Source organism: Oncorhynchus mykiss, chromosome 21 (assembly GCF_057628025.1).
Source record: "Oncorhynchus mykiss isolate SJ-2025 chromosome 21, ASM5762802v1, whole genome shotgun sequence".
Taxonomy (NCBI): Eukaryota; Metazoa; Chordata; class Actinopteri; order Salmoniformes; family Salmonidae; genus Oncorhynchus; species Oncorhynchus mykiss.
The window spans coordinates 2,507,988-2,525,471 of record NC_143042.1 but is presented as its reverse complement, the minus strand read 5'-3'; the positions used below and the strand labels follow the sequence as shown (position 1 = coordinate 2,525,471).

The window sequence follows — 17,484 nt, the reverse complement described above, 5'->3', positions numbered from 1 at the left end:
GATGTTAATGCGAGTGTAGAGAAATGCTTGTGCTTCTAGTTCCGACAATGCAGTAATAACCAATGAGTAATCTAACCTAACAATTCCAAAACTACTACCTTATACACACAAGTGTAAAGGGATAAAGAATATGTACATAAAGATATATGAATGAGTGATGGTACAGAACGGCATAGACAAGATGCAGTAGATGGTATCGAGTACAGTATATACATATGAGATGAGTAATGTAGGGTATGTAAACAAAGTGGCATAGTTTAAAGTGGCTAGTGATACATGTATTACATAAAGATGCAGTAGATGATATAGAGTACAGTATATACATATACATATGAGATGAGTAATGTAGGGTATGTAAACATTGTATTAAGTAGCATTGTGACTATTATTATTTGACTCTGCTGGTCATCTATGAACTTTTGAACATCTTGGCCATGTACTGTTATAATCTCTACCTGGCACAGCCAGAAGAGGACTGGCCTCCCCTCAGAGCCTGGTTCCTCTCTAGGTTTCTTCCTGTTCCTGCCTCTCTAGGGAGTTTTCCCCAGCCACCGTGCTTCTACATCTGCATTGTTTGCTGTTTGGGGTTTCAGGCTGGGTTTCTGTACAGCACTTTGTGACATCTGCTGATGTAAAAATGGCTTTATAAATAAATACATTTGATTGATTGATGGACGGATGGCATGGATGGGTGGCATGACGGGTGGCATAGATGGGTGGCATGGCGGGTGGCATAGACAGGTGGCATGGACGGGTGGCATGGATGGGTGGCATGGACGGGTGGCATAGACAGGTGGCATGGACGGCTGGCATAGGCAGGTGGCATGGACGGGTGGCATGACGGGTGGCATAGATGGGTGGCATGGACGGGTGGCATAGACAGGTGGCATGGACGGGTGGCATGACGGGTGGCATAGATGGGTGGCATGGATGGGTGGCATGGACGGGTGGCATGGATGGGTGGCATGGACGGGTGGCATGGATGGGTGGCATGAAATGCATAATAGATGTATAGTAGGAAAATACTATTATGTGGTACTTAACAGCACCATAAACAGTGTCAGTGTTTCCTCACACTGATGGAGAACAGCCTTTTATTCTAGCATGATGTGATGTGCGACCCAAATGGCACCCTATTCCCTATATAGTGCACTACGTTTGACCAGGGCCCATAGGGTCTAAAGTAGTGCACTATGTAGGGAATGGGGTGCCATTTGCGACACAGTCATGGTGTGGAGAGGTTGTGGATAATGAATAACATCACTCAGCACACTGTAACACTCAGAAGCGAAGGATCTGCAAGCTGCTAGACACAAATCTCAGCTTCAATACATCCTGTCAGATATGTGCCTTCCTGCTGATAAGTACTGTACAAATCACCTTTTCTTCACGACTGTCACAAAGGACCTGGGTGAAACAGGACAGAGAGAAGTGCTCTCACAGAGCCCAGAGTAACGGTAGAAACACATCATGTCACAATATGACATTTACCACAGTCTGCATCTCTAGGAATTCATTTCCTCCAGGAATATGAAGTGACCAGTCAATACAGATGTTGACTTGATGCTTCTAAATCCACATGGGTCATGTTGATACATGGATGCTGAGGGGGAAACACCAATGTTCTTTTACATTACATTGTAAAGGATACAAGTCCTTATACCTGACTTTTATCAATCACATTCAACATGGATTCAATTGGAAAGAGTCTAGTTTAGGGGTGGATGTCGTCTATTCCTTTTGTATTCTGTGGAAGAAAGGCTTTTCATTAGGCCCATGTGGCTGATGGTCACAAAGTACTGGTCTATGTCTACAATTAATATTGACAGAAAATGGAAATGAGGGACATTGAAGGAAATGAATGTGCACTCACGTGTGAAGCCAGGGGAGGTGTTCATATTGAAGCCTAGATGTTCATTACACTCTGGGAATGCGCACTGCGCACCTACCTATACAGCACATTCTGATTTCATCCGTGCATCCAGAGCCATATTTAAACAGGCCTCCAGCTCTGATGCACCTGTCGTTGCTGCCCATCTTTTCTGGGACGGTGATGGCCCGTACAACATGTCATAGACAGACGATGCTTGCAGGGTTACCCAACCACATAGCGCCGGGCGGCCAAACTGACGTTTCTTGAAGGTATGTAGCTATCAATGGAGCAGCAAATTCAGGGTGAGTCGTCAGGCAAATACGACGCTACTACCAGCTACCAGCACTTGTTGCTGCTGCGCAGAACTACTGCGCATCATCGGGCGAGAGATAGTGGCCGAATTGCCAATAGGAAAGTATTGGACCTAATTTTCTGAACATAATTAACAATGGAAAAAAAATGGTAACCAAAAAATCTTGTAAGGGACAATGAGTTTACAACTCAATTATAGTGGCAATGGCAGTTCGGAGCGGGAGGACGCGGGAGGAACTGATGAGACAGGTGAACACGACTTTGCGCTTATAAAAGCTGGGGTTTTGGGATTGATTTTTGTCTTAGCCACATGTGGGAATTTGTGCCTTCTGCATGCACTTTGGAGGAAGCGCAAGATGAATACAAGGACCCAACTGTTCCTTCTGCACCTGTGTTTTGCGGACCTAGTGGTCGCTTTCTTCCAAGTCCTACCGCAGTTCTGCATGGAGATTACGCACCGGTTCCGGGGCTCAGATTTCGTCTGTAGGTCGGTGAAATATCTTCAGGTGGTTGGGATGTTCGCCTCCACATACATGATAGTGGCCATGACCATAGATCGGTACCATGCGGTCTGCAAACCCATGGTGTCGTTCTTGAAGGGTTCTTTTAAGAGGTACGTCGCCATAGGCGCAGCGTGGCTGGTCTCTCTGGCTTTCAGCACTCCGCAACTCTTCATCTTCTCTCTCCAAGAACTAGAGGACAACCTGTATGATTGTTGGGCGACATTTATCGAACCTTGGGGTTCTAAAATATACATCAGCTGGATTACTTTATCAGTGTTTGTTCTCCCGGTTATCATCTTGCTGTACTGCCAGATTAAAATATGCACGGGGATATACTTTAACATGAAGAGAAAGGCGCTCCAGGCTTCCACGAGCGTCAGGCGCACGGGCACCAAAGGGGTCTCGAGCGCGATGTTGAAGACGGTCAAAATGACATTCGTCATCATTATGGTCTACTCGATATGCTGGAGCCCCTTCTTTGTGGTCCAGTTGTGGTCTGCATGGAGTCCCAGTACAGCGCCCACAAATGGTAAATTCGATTTTATTTGTGTACCTGCTTGTCATTTTACTACATTGTTAGGAGCACAGGTATCTAGAAACCACAGGTATCTAGAAGCCACAGGTATCTAGAAGCCACGGGTATCTAGAAGCCACAGGTATCTAGAAGCCACAGGTATCTAGAAGCCACAGGTATCTAGAAACCACAGGTATCTAGAAGCCACAGGTATCTAGAAGCCACAGGTATCTAGAAGCCACAGGTATCTAGAAGCCACAGGTATCTAGAAGCCACAGGTATCTAGAAACCACAGGTATCTAGAAGCCACAGGTATCTAGAAGCCACGGGTATCTAGAAGCCACAGGTATCTAGAAGCCACAGGTATCTAGAAGCCACAGGTATCTAGAAACCACAGGTATCTAGAAGCCACAGGTATCTAGAAGCCACAGGTATCTAGAAGCCACAGGTATCTAGAAGCCACAGGTATCTAGAAGCCACAGGTATCTAGAAACCACAGGTATCTAGAAGCCACGGGTATCTAGAAGCCACAGGTATCTAGAAGCCACAGGTATCTAGAAGCCACAGGTATCTAGAAGCCACAGGTATCTAGAAGCCACAGGTATCCAGAAGCCACAGGTATCTAGAAGCCACAGGTATCTAGTTTAATCACACTGATTGGCCTCCAGTTCCATTGATTTGCATGACCTTTCCCATTCTTTCTGTGGATTCCTGTAGTGCTATTTTTATCATGCCATATCTCCCCCCCCCCCCCCCCCCTCTCTCTCTCTCTCTCTCTCTCTCTCTCAGGTCCACTGTTTGTCATCATCATGCTGCTTGCCAGTCTAAACAGCTGTACCAACCCCTGGATCTATCTTTACTACAGCTAGGAGACACTATGTTGGACTAGCTCTGGCCCAGGGCGCTACTTTCAGCTTCACAGAAGGCTCAGCATCAGCAAGACGACCATTTTAGCTCTCAGCAGTAAGCAAATGTAATGTATGTTCTGTCAAGCTAATATTCTATAAGAGGTGCAGGAACTGGAGCAGTAGAACATTTGAGGTGTCTTTACATAGATATCTGTATGTTCTCTGTTTTGCGTAATGCAACAATAAAACACGTCTGTACACGATTTGAATAATTCACTGAACACGTCTGAATGTATCTATCTACTAATACGAACATTATTTTAAAACCCTGGTGCAACACTCTGCTCAGGAGGAGTGTAAATGTTTCCTGTAGGTGGGGTCATGTGGTTGTGCTGACTGTGTTTCCTGTAGGTGTGGTCATGTGGTTGTGCTGACTGTGTTTCCTGTAGGTGGGGTCATGTGGTTGTGCTGACTGTGTTTCCTGTAGGTGGGGCCATGTGGTTGTGCTGACTGTGTTTCCTGTAGGTGGGGTCATGTGGTTGTGCTGACTGTGTTTCCTGTAGGTGGGGTCATGTGGTTGTGCTGACTGTGTTTCCTGTAGGTGGGGTCATGTGGTTGTGCTGACTGTGTTTCCTGTAGGTGGGGTCATGTGGTTGTGCTGACTGTGTTTCATGTTGAACATTACTCTGCTCAGGAGGAGTGTAAATGTTTCCTGTAGGTGGGGTCATGTGGTTGTGCTGACTGTGTTTCATGTTGAACATTACTCTGCTCAGGAGGAGTGTAAATGTTTCCTGTAGGTGGGGTCATGTGGTTGTGCTGACTGTGTTTCATGTTGAACATTACTCTGCTCAGGAGGAGTGTAAATGTTTCCTGTAGGTGGGGTCATGTGGTTGTGCTGACTGTGTTTCATGTTGAACATTACTCTGCTCAGGAGGAGTGTAAATGTTTCCTGTAGGTGGGGTCATGTGGTTGTGCTGACTGTGTTTCATGTTGAACATTACTCTGCTCAAGAGGAGTGTAAATGTTTCCTGTAGGTGGGGTCATGTGGTTGTGCTGACTGTGTTTCATGTTGAACACTACTCTACTGTTGTGTTGATTGCTTCTGCCTTCTCGACCAGGCCTCCCGTGAGACTCTGTGTCTCAAATGGCTTTTCCTGGTTAAATAAAGGTGAAATAAAAAGTTCCACAGGGAAGTTAAATAATTCAGGGGTTTCTGGGAAAGCACACTGTCAAAGGAATAACTCCAATGACTGACATATGCTTGTGCTCTCTCCCTTCTAGCTTCAAACAAAATGGTATGACACATGCAGGCAGGGTTGGGGAGTATCTGATTACATGTAATCTGATAACCATCAGTTACCTTACCGGCAATAATATTGTAATCAGATTACAGATGCTGTTGAAATACTAGATGGTTACGTCTTCCATTACTTTTAAATTCAAAAAGGATGTTTGCAGGAAAAAATACATTATGACACCTTTATGTTTCCTCAATGACATTCAATTGTAAAAATACGCAAGTTAAAGTTTGTTTCACCTGTGCAAGTCTGACTACCAATCAGAGAGCACTATGATGACACACCAAATGATGACCACCAATCAGAGAGCACTATGATGACACACCAAATGATGACCACCAATCAGAGAGCACTATGATGACACACCAAATGATGACCACCAATCAGAGAGCACTATGATGACACACCAAATGATGACCACCAATCAGAGAGCACTATGATGACACACCAAATGATGACCACCAATCAGAGACTACTATGATGACACACATTTGATGGATCCATTTTGTCTTCTTCTAATGCCTCTTAAAGGGAAAATAATCAGATGACATTACTGAGTTTGGGCAATCCAAAGTTACATTACTGATTACAATGTTGGACAGACTAACTAATAACTGTAACGGATTACATTTAGAAAGTAACCCACCCGACCCTGCATGCATGCTATTGACAGTTTGGTAACACTTTATGTTAAGGTCCCTTAATAAACAATATAGAAACAGTTTGTAAAGAGATGACTTAGCACTTATTCATCATTATTCCTACATTTGTAAATGTCATTAAGAAATCTCTAAATAGTCATTTACGCATTTATAAACGTTATTTTAAATCATTTATTAACGATTTATGAGATCATTCATAAATTGTTTCATCATAGTATGTTAACTAGTAAATGATTAATCATCTACAATTAATGTACTTATTTGTCAACCTAAGTTATTGTCAACATAAGATTATTGATCATGTATTTGTTAATGGTTGATTAATGGTTTGACTCAGCATATATTTACATATTTATAAATGTATTTATATACAGTATGTCATGAATGGTATATTTATTCATTGTTAATGAGTACATTTATAAATGTGAGAACATTTACTTACTAATACCTCAGTTGATGATTAATTTAAATCCTTATAAACTATTTACTAATTATTAATAAGCTATTTTGCAGCCCCTAATATAATGTTGTGAATCCAATGAGTTGCTTTAGCATTACCTAGCCTAGCATGCTGACGAAAAATGCAGTTTAATGAAAAACAAGCATTATTTAAATCTTCTCAGTTTTGTGGCTTGGATAATGGGATAATTAGGAGTACAAGCAACACCTTTATTCACGAATTGACGTACGTTTTTCAAGTCAAAACCCTCATCCGTCCCTGAGGTGAAAACATATTGGACAGTTATGATTTGAAGGCAGACTGAACTTCAAGTTGAGTCTTGGCTAACTAAACACAGTAACATAGAGGACCAGTCTAAAGTCTGGACACACCTACTCATTCAAGGGTTTTTCTTTATTTTTACTATTTTCTACATTGGAGAATAATAGTGGAGACATCAAAACTATGAAATAACACATATGTAGTAACCAGAAAAGTGTTAAAACAAATCAAAATATAATTTATACTTGAGATTCTTCAAAGTAGCCACCCTTTGCCTTGATGACAGCTCTGCACACTCTTGGCATTCTCTCAACCAGCTTCATGAGGTAGTCTTTTGACTGCTACTGTATATAAACTACTACTGTATATAAATACATTGATAAAAATGTATATAAATGGTGAGTCAAACCATTAATCAACCATTAACAAATGCCTTATAACTAATCTTATGAGTTGACAAAAACTCCTTTATAACAATGTTGTTATGATTGCTCCTGGCTGTGGTTTTCTTCATGGTCACTTACTGTGAATTTCAGACTGCCTGAATAACAGACCATGAAATGACAAACACAAGACGATTTATTCTCTTCACAAACGTTTATCCATCTTGTAAACATGCAGACAATAGAACAAAGGACTTGATTACAAATTGCCTGTGAGGAAGAGAAATGCCTTTCATGTTCACTTTGAAAGCTATCATCATACTTCAGCAAGTGTGTGGTACATGGCCAATATACCACGGCTAAGGGCTGTGTCCAGGCACTCTGTGTTGCGTTGCGCTTCAGAACAGCCCTTAGCCGTGGTGTATTGGTCATATACCACACCCCCTCATGCCAATATAGGATATGTAGTATGGCTTGTCCAACGGGTTTCATAACCACTACCTGCATTCACATAATGACTGTACTTTGTCTTTAAGGGGGCAGGCTGCGTTTCCTACATCCATCTTTGGGCTTTGAAATTAATTCTATCTACCCATCGATTCTTAAAGAATATTACTTAGGAATGACCTATGAGTTTAGTTTAATTGTCGTACCCTATCAGAACCCAATCGAAAAACTTGTTTTACTCCAATATTTGTAAACAATGCAATTGTAAACAGTGTATAGCCTCAAAACATGGTTAAACATATAGTTCTCCCTCAGCTTTTTACCAAAACAGTGGTGTGGTGCTGCTTTAATATAGTTTATAAAGACCCACTGTTCCTAAGACATGGCTCCTACATGTTACTGTATGTGCTGTACTGTAGGGTTTATTCTACAGGTTACAGTTAGATTACCTCACCTGTCACTTACCTGCCTTTATAGAATTAACTGAAGTTAGATTACCTCACCTGCCTTTATAGAATTAACTGAAGTTAGATTACCTCACCTGTCACTTACCTGCCTTTATAGAATTAACTGAAGTTAGATTACCTCACCTGTCACTCACCTGCCTTTATAGAATTAACTGGTTAGATTACCTCACCTGTCACTCATCTGCCTTTATAGAATTAACTGAAGTTAGATTACCTCACCTGTCACTCACCTGCCTTTATAGAATTAACTGAAGTTAGATTACCTCACCTGTCACTCACCTGCCTTTATAGAATTAACTGAAGTTAGATTACCTCACCTGTCACTCACCTGCCTTTATAGAATTAACTGAAGTTAGATTACCTCACCTGTCACTCACCTGCCTTTATAGAATTAACTGAAGTTAGATTACCTCACCTGTCACTCACCTGCCTTTATAGAATTAACTGAAGAACATGTTGTTCATTTACTTGATGAACAAGCCTCAATTAGCCTTGATGGACACCGACTGAGCATTCAATACAAAATCAATTAAGAGACTTCTCTCCCAGCCAATCAGTCCCAATTACAGATGATTTCTAATGAACAATGACGGGAACACCTGTCAGCAACCACAGGTTTGTTTACTTGGCTCGTCTTGTACTGCAAACAAACACTCAATTTGGACTCTTCATTGGCTTCTATGGTTCAGAGTGGTTACTGTGGGGCTTTTGTGTCTCCATGGCAATTGTAGGCTAAGCTATATTAGCATGTCTTGGGAGTGGTGATGGCCACTCCTCCCCATTGACACTGTAGTGGTTCTAAGTGTGCTTGTGAGCGAGCGAGAGAGACAGAGAGAGACAGAGAGAGAGAGACAGAGAGAGAGACAGAAAGAGAGAGAGAGACTGTAGTGGTCCTCATACCCTTCTTTAGTCCCTCTGTGATCAGACATGTCATCCTCTATCTCCAGGAGAGACCAACAGCTGTGATCAGACATGTCATCCTCCATCTCCAGGAGAGATCAGCAGCTGTGATCAGACATGTCATCCTCCATCTCCAGGAGAGATCAACAGCTGTGATCAGACATGTCCTCCTTCATCTCCAGGAGAGACCAACAGCTCTGTGATCAGACATGTCATCTTCCATCTCCAGGAGAGACCAACAGCTGTGATCAGACATGTCATCCTCCATCTCCAGGAGAGATCAACAGCTGTGATCAGACATGTCATCCTCCATCTCCAGGAGAGACCAACAGCTGTGATCAGACATGTCCTCCTCCATCTCCAAGAGAGATCAACAGCTCTGTGATCAGACATGTCATCCTCTATCTCCAGGAGAGACCAACAGCTCTGTGATCCGACATGTCATCTTCCATCTCCAGGAGAGATCAACAGCTGTGATCAGACATGTCATCCTCCATCTCCAGGAGAGACCAACAGTCAGGCTTAACATGAAGCTTGAGTGATCATTAAAGAATGCCCTGGTATGTCCATCTAATCCCTTCACATACATTAAAAGCACAGTCTCAGAGATAGATTGGATGTCTTCATGTGGGCATCCCAAATGGCTCCCTATTCCCCATATAGGGTTATGGTCATAAGTAGTGCACTATAAAGGGAATAGGGTGCCATTTGGGACATAATCATGGTGAATGAATTGGATGTCTTCGTGTCTCATCTCCTCCACCCTCAGTGGGTTGGTTAACAGCCGGATGCATCTGGTTTTCAGGGGAAATAGGAAGAATCTGTGACGGGACTTCCGCTTTAGGACGTCAACAAGGCAACACTCCCTCTTAACTCCTCCTCCACATTTATTGGATTGGTTCAACAGTGCAGAAGAGAACCTCCCCCGACAACACATTCTTCTCATCAGGACCAGAGAGAAACGCCCGCTGCGGCAGGTTACTGATGTGCATGAAACACGTGGAACAGCGCCATGACTCAATTGAACCAATAATGATCGTGTAAATACGTCCAGAAAACACTTTTTTTTCTCTTTCTGGTCATTTTTCTCAAATGAAAATCAAAAAACGACTGACCTGTTCTGACAACACCATGCATAATACATGTTTATACTTTAGACTCAAGGTGATTAGTAGCTTGCCTTAACCTACTAGAAGTGTACTCTGTCTTTGAATGGACATAACACAGTGGATGGATGCTTCATTTAGCATTAACCTTTCACAAACAACAACACCATCAAAAGACTTCTCACTCTGAAATGAAATTAGACTCTAAGTGCAGAACAAACAATGGCCCCCATTAAGTCTGTTTGTTTAGAGTCTTGACTAATGCGTTGGAATAATGCTAAACACCTCATTTATTCACACGAGTCGTTCAGGCAAGTGCAGTCAGAGAGCGTGTTCCAAATGGGCCAGAGTAGTGTGTTACACAGCCCCTTTGGGAAGCAGACCAGGCCTCGGGTCCCAGGGATGGAAGGCGTTTCTCTCAGGGGATGGAGGCAGAAAGATGCAGGGGTGAATCCTAACGAATGTTGACGTAGTCGTGCAGCGATGTCACCGGGAGACTAAGTGAACATTTGGCATCTAATGATAGCCTTTAGAAAGGTCAGTTATGACGAATGCATCAGCATATAATTAGCATTGATAAAACCTAACAACCACTTGTCTTTTGTTATGACTACGGGTACAATTAAAGTAAGTGCTTTTCTAGGGCAAAAAGTCAGTGCTTAGATGTTCAGTTCAACCATACCTGGAGTTCTCCCTGTATCCACACAAACCCTGTGAATCGGCTGCTGCTCCAAAAACATGGATCAATGAGTTAGCGGCTAACTGTCCAAAACGGCCTGAAATAACTTCACAGTTCTGAAGTTTCCAATAAAAACAATATTTCCAATAAAAACAACCAATAAAAAAAATAGCTTTCTTAATCAACCAGAACATCAACAGTTACATGTGGCTGCTAATCAAAGTTAGCTGGCTAAGTTAACAATCCTGCTGTCTGAAATACCCCACTGGGTTGGTGCAGTGCAGACATTACGCCTGCCCGATGGCAGGTTGCATTCTGCATAGGATCTAGGATACAAACAGGATGAGACTATCACTTGGCAACAGACAGAGCTGAGAGCATTTTGAGGGCCATGTTCTAATGTAATATAAAGTTCATTAGATGTGTTGCGAACACAAAGGTACTGCATTGAAACACACAAGCACAGCAATTAACATCTGGAATTGAATAAATGTTGTTTTCCTATCACCGACATGATTGGTTGTTGTGTCCTTGTATTTGTGCTGCTGCTACATTCTATTGGACAGAGACAGAACAAGGGCGTGGGCCAATCATCTAGAGCCAAAGACAGGACCTATAGGCCAATCTTTACATTATCAAAGTCAACCTATATGATTTTAAATCGTCAGTGAAGTCCCAAGCTTCTTCATTACTGCTCAAAAGTTCTTCTCGGATATCAATAACATTGCTGTGAAGTTGACTTTGTAGCATTGCAGACTAGTAATCAATCAGTCATCTCAGTGTACATGCTGTTCTTTTTACCCGAGATCAATAAACTGGGAAAGTGACAATGTCGTGTGTCTTCAGAGTGGCTCTGTGAGGCGTGTGACGTTTCTCTTATAGATCTCAGGTCCAAATTACAGCGTGTCGTCTCCACTGTGATTAGAGCTCCCTTCATCTCACAATAGTCTACAAGCAGCCCTTCCTACAAGCAGCCCTTCCTACAGGCAGCCCTTCCTACAGGCAGCCCTTCCTACAGGCAGCCCTTCCTACAGGCAGCCCTTGCTACAAGCAGCCCTTCCTACAAGCAGCCCTTCCTACAAGCAGCCCTTGCTACAAGCAGCCCTTCCTACAAGCAGCCCTTGCTACAAGCAGCCCTTCCTACAAGCAGCCCTTCCAACAAGCAGCCCTTCCTACAAGCAGCCCTTCCTACAAGCAGCCCTTCTATTCTATTCTGCTTTATGTATCTGCTATATCTCTCTACTGTTGCTCCTTTGGAATGCTAGTGGTTGCTCACATTATGTTTCACTACAAGTGAAATGAAACGGTCAGTTCTGGTTTGAGGTTACGCCACGTTCATAACAACTGTGAACTCGGAAATCTCAGACTTCAGTGCGTTCAAAACATCTGTGAATTTGGATTAAAACGAGCTCCGAGCTCTGGGAAAAATAGTTTTGAACGGTCGTTCAACTCGGAATTCCAAGTCGGGAACTCAGGCCTCTGAAGCCCGGGAACTCAGGCCTCTGAAGCCCGGGAACTCAGGCCTCTGAAGCCCGGGAACTCAGGCCTCTGAAGCTCGGGAACTCAGGCCTCTGAAGCCCGGGAACTCAGACCTCTGAAGCCCGGGAACTCAGGCCTCTGAAGCCCGGGAACTCAGGCCTCTGAAGCTCGGGAACTCAGGCCTCTGAAGCACGGGAACTCAGGCCTCTGAAGCCCGGGAACTCAGGCCTCTGAAGCTCGGGAACTCAGACCTCTGAAGCCCGGGAACTCAGGCCTCTGAAGCCCGGGAACTCAGGCCTCTTAAGCCCGGGAACTCAGGCCTCTTAAGCCCGGGAACTCAGGCCTCTGAAGCCCGGGAACTCAGACCTCTGAAGCTCGGGAACTCAGGCCTCTGAAGCCCGGGAACTCCATAAAATATAAGGTCAAATCATAATGTCAGCGATCCACAGGTAGGAAGGTCGGAGCTCCAGAAAGAGTCGGAGCTAGACCCCCCCCAGCTGCATAAAGCTCCAACATGAAGCTCACTGACGTCATGATTTGACCCCCCCCAGTTGTCTTGAAAGCACCATCAGCTTCATCATGACACGTGTGATGTCATTGCATTGATAAAAGGGTTGCAGGTAATGTAAGCCATTTCCATCAAGAAAGAGGACCGCAGTGTTGCATTTTCAGTGATGAGAAATCAGTTGACCATTTAATTTCTTTATGGAAAGAAGTAGAGGACGCCCAACCAATGGGAGTCAAGGAGCAACCAGTTACATCATCAAAAAGGTGCAAAGCTTGTTTAACATTCAAATATATGATTTTATTTGAGAAAGTATTAAAAGCTTGACGTTTCGGCCTTCAACGGTCTTCACCAGAACCGGTTCATTTATCAGAACCTGTCTATTTAAGGAAATTGACGAAGGCCCGAAACGTCAAGCTTTTAATAGTTGCTTGAATAAAAAATATATTTTGAATAGTGAGGAAGCGTTGCACCTTTTCCTATTCAACCATTTAATTAGAACCAAGAAGATGCACCTAAAACGGTGTAGTCGTCTCAGTCACTCGGATACTTACGTACCGCAGGCTGCTTGTTATTATCCAAATAAACATAAAACATTAGTGAAAAACACCTTTTCATACATTAATAACCAGTAAGGATCCGTATGACCGCACAGTAGATTTGATATGATATACGAATACTATACCATTGAATAAAACAAGCAGCCATCTGTAGCACAAGAATAGGGAATATCACGTCCCTTAAAACGCTCCAAATTACACCACTAATATTGACAATATGTCAGTCAGTGATGTCGAAACATGAAACAGTAGTGCATCGTGCCAGGGCCTGTCCTAAAGACACAGTGCCACCTAGCGGAGACAAACGGAAGAGCTAGAACGAGCTGGAGAACAGATTGTAGCCTTGGCCAACGTTCTTTGAGAAGGGCCTCACTACTAGTAAGTAATATAACTCTGGTGAAACATGTAAACAGATAATAAATAAGTACAAGTGATTGAGACTGTAATAACCCTGTAATAACCCTGTAATAACCCTGTAATAACTAGACAAAATACATCTCATTAGAAAGACCGTTGTTAATGGAAACAAAGCACTGAGGTTAAGACATCAGAGCAACGCAGAAGTAATATAGTCCTCTAGTAATTTCTGCTTTTCTTTTAAAACAACGTTGCTCTTCTTCAGATGTGCCATCTCGCTCTCAAGCGATCGTATTTTAGCCATGGTGCTTTCCTCTCTCCTATCCAGCTCCATGATCTTGGTGTGGAGGCTGGCTGTCTTCCTCCACAGCTGTTCCTGGTCCGTGTCCTGTTTGGAGTAGGAGTGCTCGTACACAGAGATGTGTCCCCCCTCCCCGGGGCCCTCCTCCCGGTCTCCCACCCACTCCTCCCTCCGCAGCTCCAGAGGGAAGATCCTAAACGTCTGACCGAGGGCCACATGGAGGGCGTCCACCGTGGCTTCACATTCAGAGAAACGGCCGACAGGGACGACGGATTCACAGCAGAGCACAGTCACAGTGGAGTCCAGTGTATCCAGCTGCTGCAGTGTCTGTGTCTCACCAGACAGGTTCAAGCATGAGGCTGTCAGTATCCCACCACTGTCTCCAGATAGTTCTCTGTTCACCTCACACACTGCAGCCTGGGTCTCTGAGAGCATCACCTCCCCCGGGACCATTTCACTAGGAGTAGAGGCCTCTGTGTCTGAAACAAGCGGCCTTTCATATAACAGTGTAGTGACCGTAGATTCACTGGCATCCTCAGGGTTAGGGACAGGAGTGACACTCACCACGACTGGTTCCACTCTGACTGACCTTTTCAGAATCAGAGGTGTATTCTTGCCAGGAGGGGAGGGGGAGCGGATGAGTTCAATGTTGGCGTTGCATATCCTGGTTTTGGGCTTGGTGGTGTTCTTACTGGTGGAAACGGTTTTATCTTCGTCCTGGGGGGAAAGAGTGATGATTAAACACAAACAGAAATCATGCTGTCATAATATAGCCGTGTATAGTGCTGTAATTTATGTATTTTTATTTGGGGGGATTTGTGTGTTATTTTGTATTATTAGGTGAACTGCATTGTTGGATCTAGAAATGAAAGCGTTTCACTGTAAAATATGTTGTACGACCGATACAATGTGATGTTGCACTTTAATCAATTCCAGGGATGGTTCAATTCAAAATCAAGGCAGTCAACTTAAAAAACTATTCAAAATCAAGGCAGTCAACTTAAAAAACTATTCAAAATCAAGGCAGTCAACTTAAAAAACAATTCAAAATCAAGGCAGTCAACTTAAAAAACAATTCAAAATCAAGGCAGTCAACTTAAAAAACTATTCAAAATCAAGGCAGTCAACTTAAAAAACTATTCAAAATCAAGGCAGTCAACTTAAAAAACTATTCAAAATCAAGGCAGTCAACTTAAAAAACAATTCCAAATGTGAAAAAACAGCATCTATTTTCAATGACTTCTCAGTAAACTGAGGAGTAGAAGATATTCATTTCAAAACTTTTTTTTCCATTGTTGAATTTTAAATGAAAATAAATTCCTGAATCGACTGGCTTCACATTGAATTGACCCCAGCCCCGATGAATCCCAAAGAAAATATCCCCACACAATGCTTTGTACACTGAAATGACGATCAGCGTAAAATGCATGATCAAACTAATGTGAAACTCTAATAGCTGTCACTATTCTGGAAATGTGCATTAAGACTTCTGATAATTTTGTTGGGTGTCACAGAAGGGGTGTCTGTCTACTTACATCGTGTGTGTGAGGGAAGATGGTAGGGAAGGCCGTGTGTTTCAGGTACCGGATCCCCCATCGCAGGTCAAAGCAGTCCTCAGTGAAATGTTCACTACACAGGTACTGGTGTCTGCTGGGGGTCCACTCCTCTCGCTTCATGTTGTCTACCCATATCTGCAGCCTGACCTCATCTTGCAAAGGGAACCTGTGTGAGGAGACAATACAAACATGTTGTTAAGACAGCTACATTTGTTGACATGCCCTATTTCGATTTGTCAGCCCCATCCAAATGATCAAGATTACATACAACGCATTGCTTCTGTAACGTTACTAGTGTTTCAGCCTAGGCTGAAGACCAAGAAACACAATAACAACAAATGCAGCACCAGTCATTCGTCAATTGTTATACACAAAGGTAAACAAAGGAGGCTTTGTGTTTTTCTATGACAGCTAACTATTTGTTCTGAGGGCACTGCTGGATACACAACGCTAGCCAGCAACCAATATGAGCATGCTCGTTAAGCTAGCTAGAAGTAGGACTGTATCTGCACATAGAAACGTGATGGGAAAATAATAGATACCGTACGGGTAAAAGCTTATTCTCTTGTTTTCTTTAGCGGGTGTTCCTCCACGATTTTTGCAAAGTTTTACAGCACAGTAACGGGGCATATTTCACCTGAAAATACATTAAACGTCTGTACGCGGAAGTCTTTCGGTCTTCCTCTACTGTATGGCTGCGGCAGAGAAGAGAGTTGCTGCGGCACGTAAGTTGTGGCTTAGTGTCCAAATGACACTGCCATCTAGCGCTTGGCGGTGGAACTGCCATTCTGCATTTAGATGTTACAGTTTTTTTACAATCACTTTAGCACTAATTTCGGAACCTTGATGTCATTTTTCAAAACTCTATACACAAAACTCACAACCAATGATCAAAATGCAAACTTTTCAAAACTCTAACACTTTTTCCAATTGCTTGGATACAGTACACATAAAGCTAAGAGCATTTGTTCATTTAACTAAAATGACCTGTTCAAAGTGACACAACTTAACATCAAAGTATTACCATTTCAAAATGCAATTCACACATTACATCTGAGATGACTGTCTATTCACACATTACATCTGAGATGACTGTCTATTCACACATTACATCTGAGATGACTGTCTATTCACACATTACATCTGAGATGACTGTCTATTCACACATTACATCTGAGATGACTGTCTATTCACACATTACATCTGAGATGACTGTCTATTCACACATTACATCTAAGATGACTGTCTATTCACACATTACATCTGAGATGACTGTCTATTCACACATTACATCTGAGATGACTGTCTATTCACACATTACATCTGAGATGACTGTCTATTCACACATTACATCTGAGATGACTGTCTATTCACACACTACATCTGAGATGACTGTCTATTCACACATTACATCTGAGATGACTGTCTATTCACACACTACATCTGAGATGACTGTCTATTCACACATTACATCTGAGATGACTGTCTATTCACACATTACATCTGAGATGACTGTCTATTCACACATTACATCTGAGATGACTGTCTATTCACACATTACATCTGAGATGACTGTCTATTCACACATTACATCTGAGATGACTGTCTATTCACACATTACATCTGAGATGACTGTCTATTCACACATTACATCTGAGATGACTGTCTATTCACACATTACATCTGAGATGACTGTCTATTCACACATTACATCTGAGATGACTGTCTATTCACACATTACATCTGAGATGACTGTCTATTCACACATTACATCTGAGATGACTGTCTATTCACACATTACATCTGAGATGACTGTCTATTCACACATTACATCTGAGATGACTGTCTATTCACACATTACATCTGAGATGACTGTCTATTCACACATTACATCTGAGATGACTGTCTATTCACACATTACATCTGAGATGACTGTCTATTCACACATTACATCTGAGATGACTGTCTATTCACACATTACATCTGAGATGACTGTCTATTCACACATTACAT

General features: G+C 42.7%; 2 protein-coding genes across 4 annotated transcripts; one reads left to right on the top strand and one right to left on the bottom strand.

Moving 5' to 3' along the window:
- Nucleotides 1-2,179: 2,179 nt before the first annotated feature.
- LOC149972941 (arg8-vasotocin receptor-like) lies at nt 2,180-4,322 on the top strand. The gene is made up of 2 exons (XM_090213455.1): nt 2,180-3,217; nt 3,992-4,322. Exons 1-2 carry the CDS (start codon nt 2,362-2,364, stop codon nt 4,069-4,071), a joined length of 936 nt encoding a protein of 311 aa, XP_090069581.1. The 5' UTR covers nt 2,180-2,361; the 3' UTR covers nt 4,072-4,322.
- An 8,530-nt stretch (nt 4,323-12,852) lies between these two features.
- On the bottom strand, nt 12,853-16,179 carry LOC110499794 (THAP domain-containing protein 5). Of its 3 annotated transcripts, none has more exons than XM_090213451.1 (3): nt 16,019-16,179; nt 15,451-15,637; nt 12,853-14,632 (listed from the first exon to the last, which is right to left on the bottom strand). In XM_090213451.1, exons 1-3 carry the CDS (start codon nt 16,099-16,101, stop codon nt 13,805-13,807), a joined length of 1,098 nt encoding a protein of 365 aa, XP_090069577.1. In that variant the 5' UTR covers nt 16,102-16,179; the 3' UTR covers nt 12,853-13,804. The 3 variants fall into 3 exon arrangements, with proteins under 3 accessions (XP_090069577.1, XP_090069579.1, XP_090069580.1); XM_090213453.1 differs by having other exon boundaries at nt 16,014-16,174; XM_090213454.1 differs by having other exon boundaries at nt 16,109-16,174.
- Between the last annotated feature and the right edge of the window lie 1,305 nt (nt 16,180-17,484).

Coding starts and splice junctions, on each gene's coding strand:
- LOC149972941 (XM_090213455.1), top strand. CDS start 2,362: ATGAGTTTACAACTCAATTATAGTGGCAATGGCAGTTCGGAGCGGGAG. Junction 3,218..3,991: donor CAGTACAGCGCCCACAAATG/GTAAATTCGATT, acceptor TCTCTCTCTCAG/GTCCACTGTTTGTCATCATC.
- LOC110499794 (XM_090213451.1), bottom strand. CDS start 16,101: ATGCCCCGTTACTGTGCTGTAAAACTTTGCAAAAATCGTGGAGGAACA. Junction 15,638..16,018: donor AAGAGAATAAGCTTTTACCC/GTACGGTATCTA, acceptor CTCCTCACACAG/GTTCCCTTTGCAAGATGAGG. Junction 14,633..15,450: donor TCTTCCCTCACACACACGAT/GTAAGTAGACAG, acceptor CTTTCCCCCCAG/GACGAAGATAAAACCGTTTC.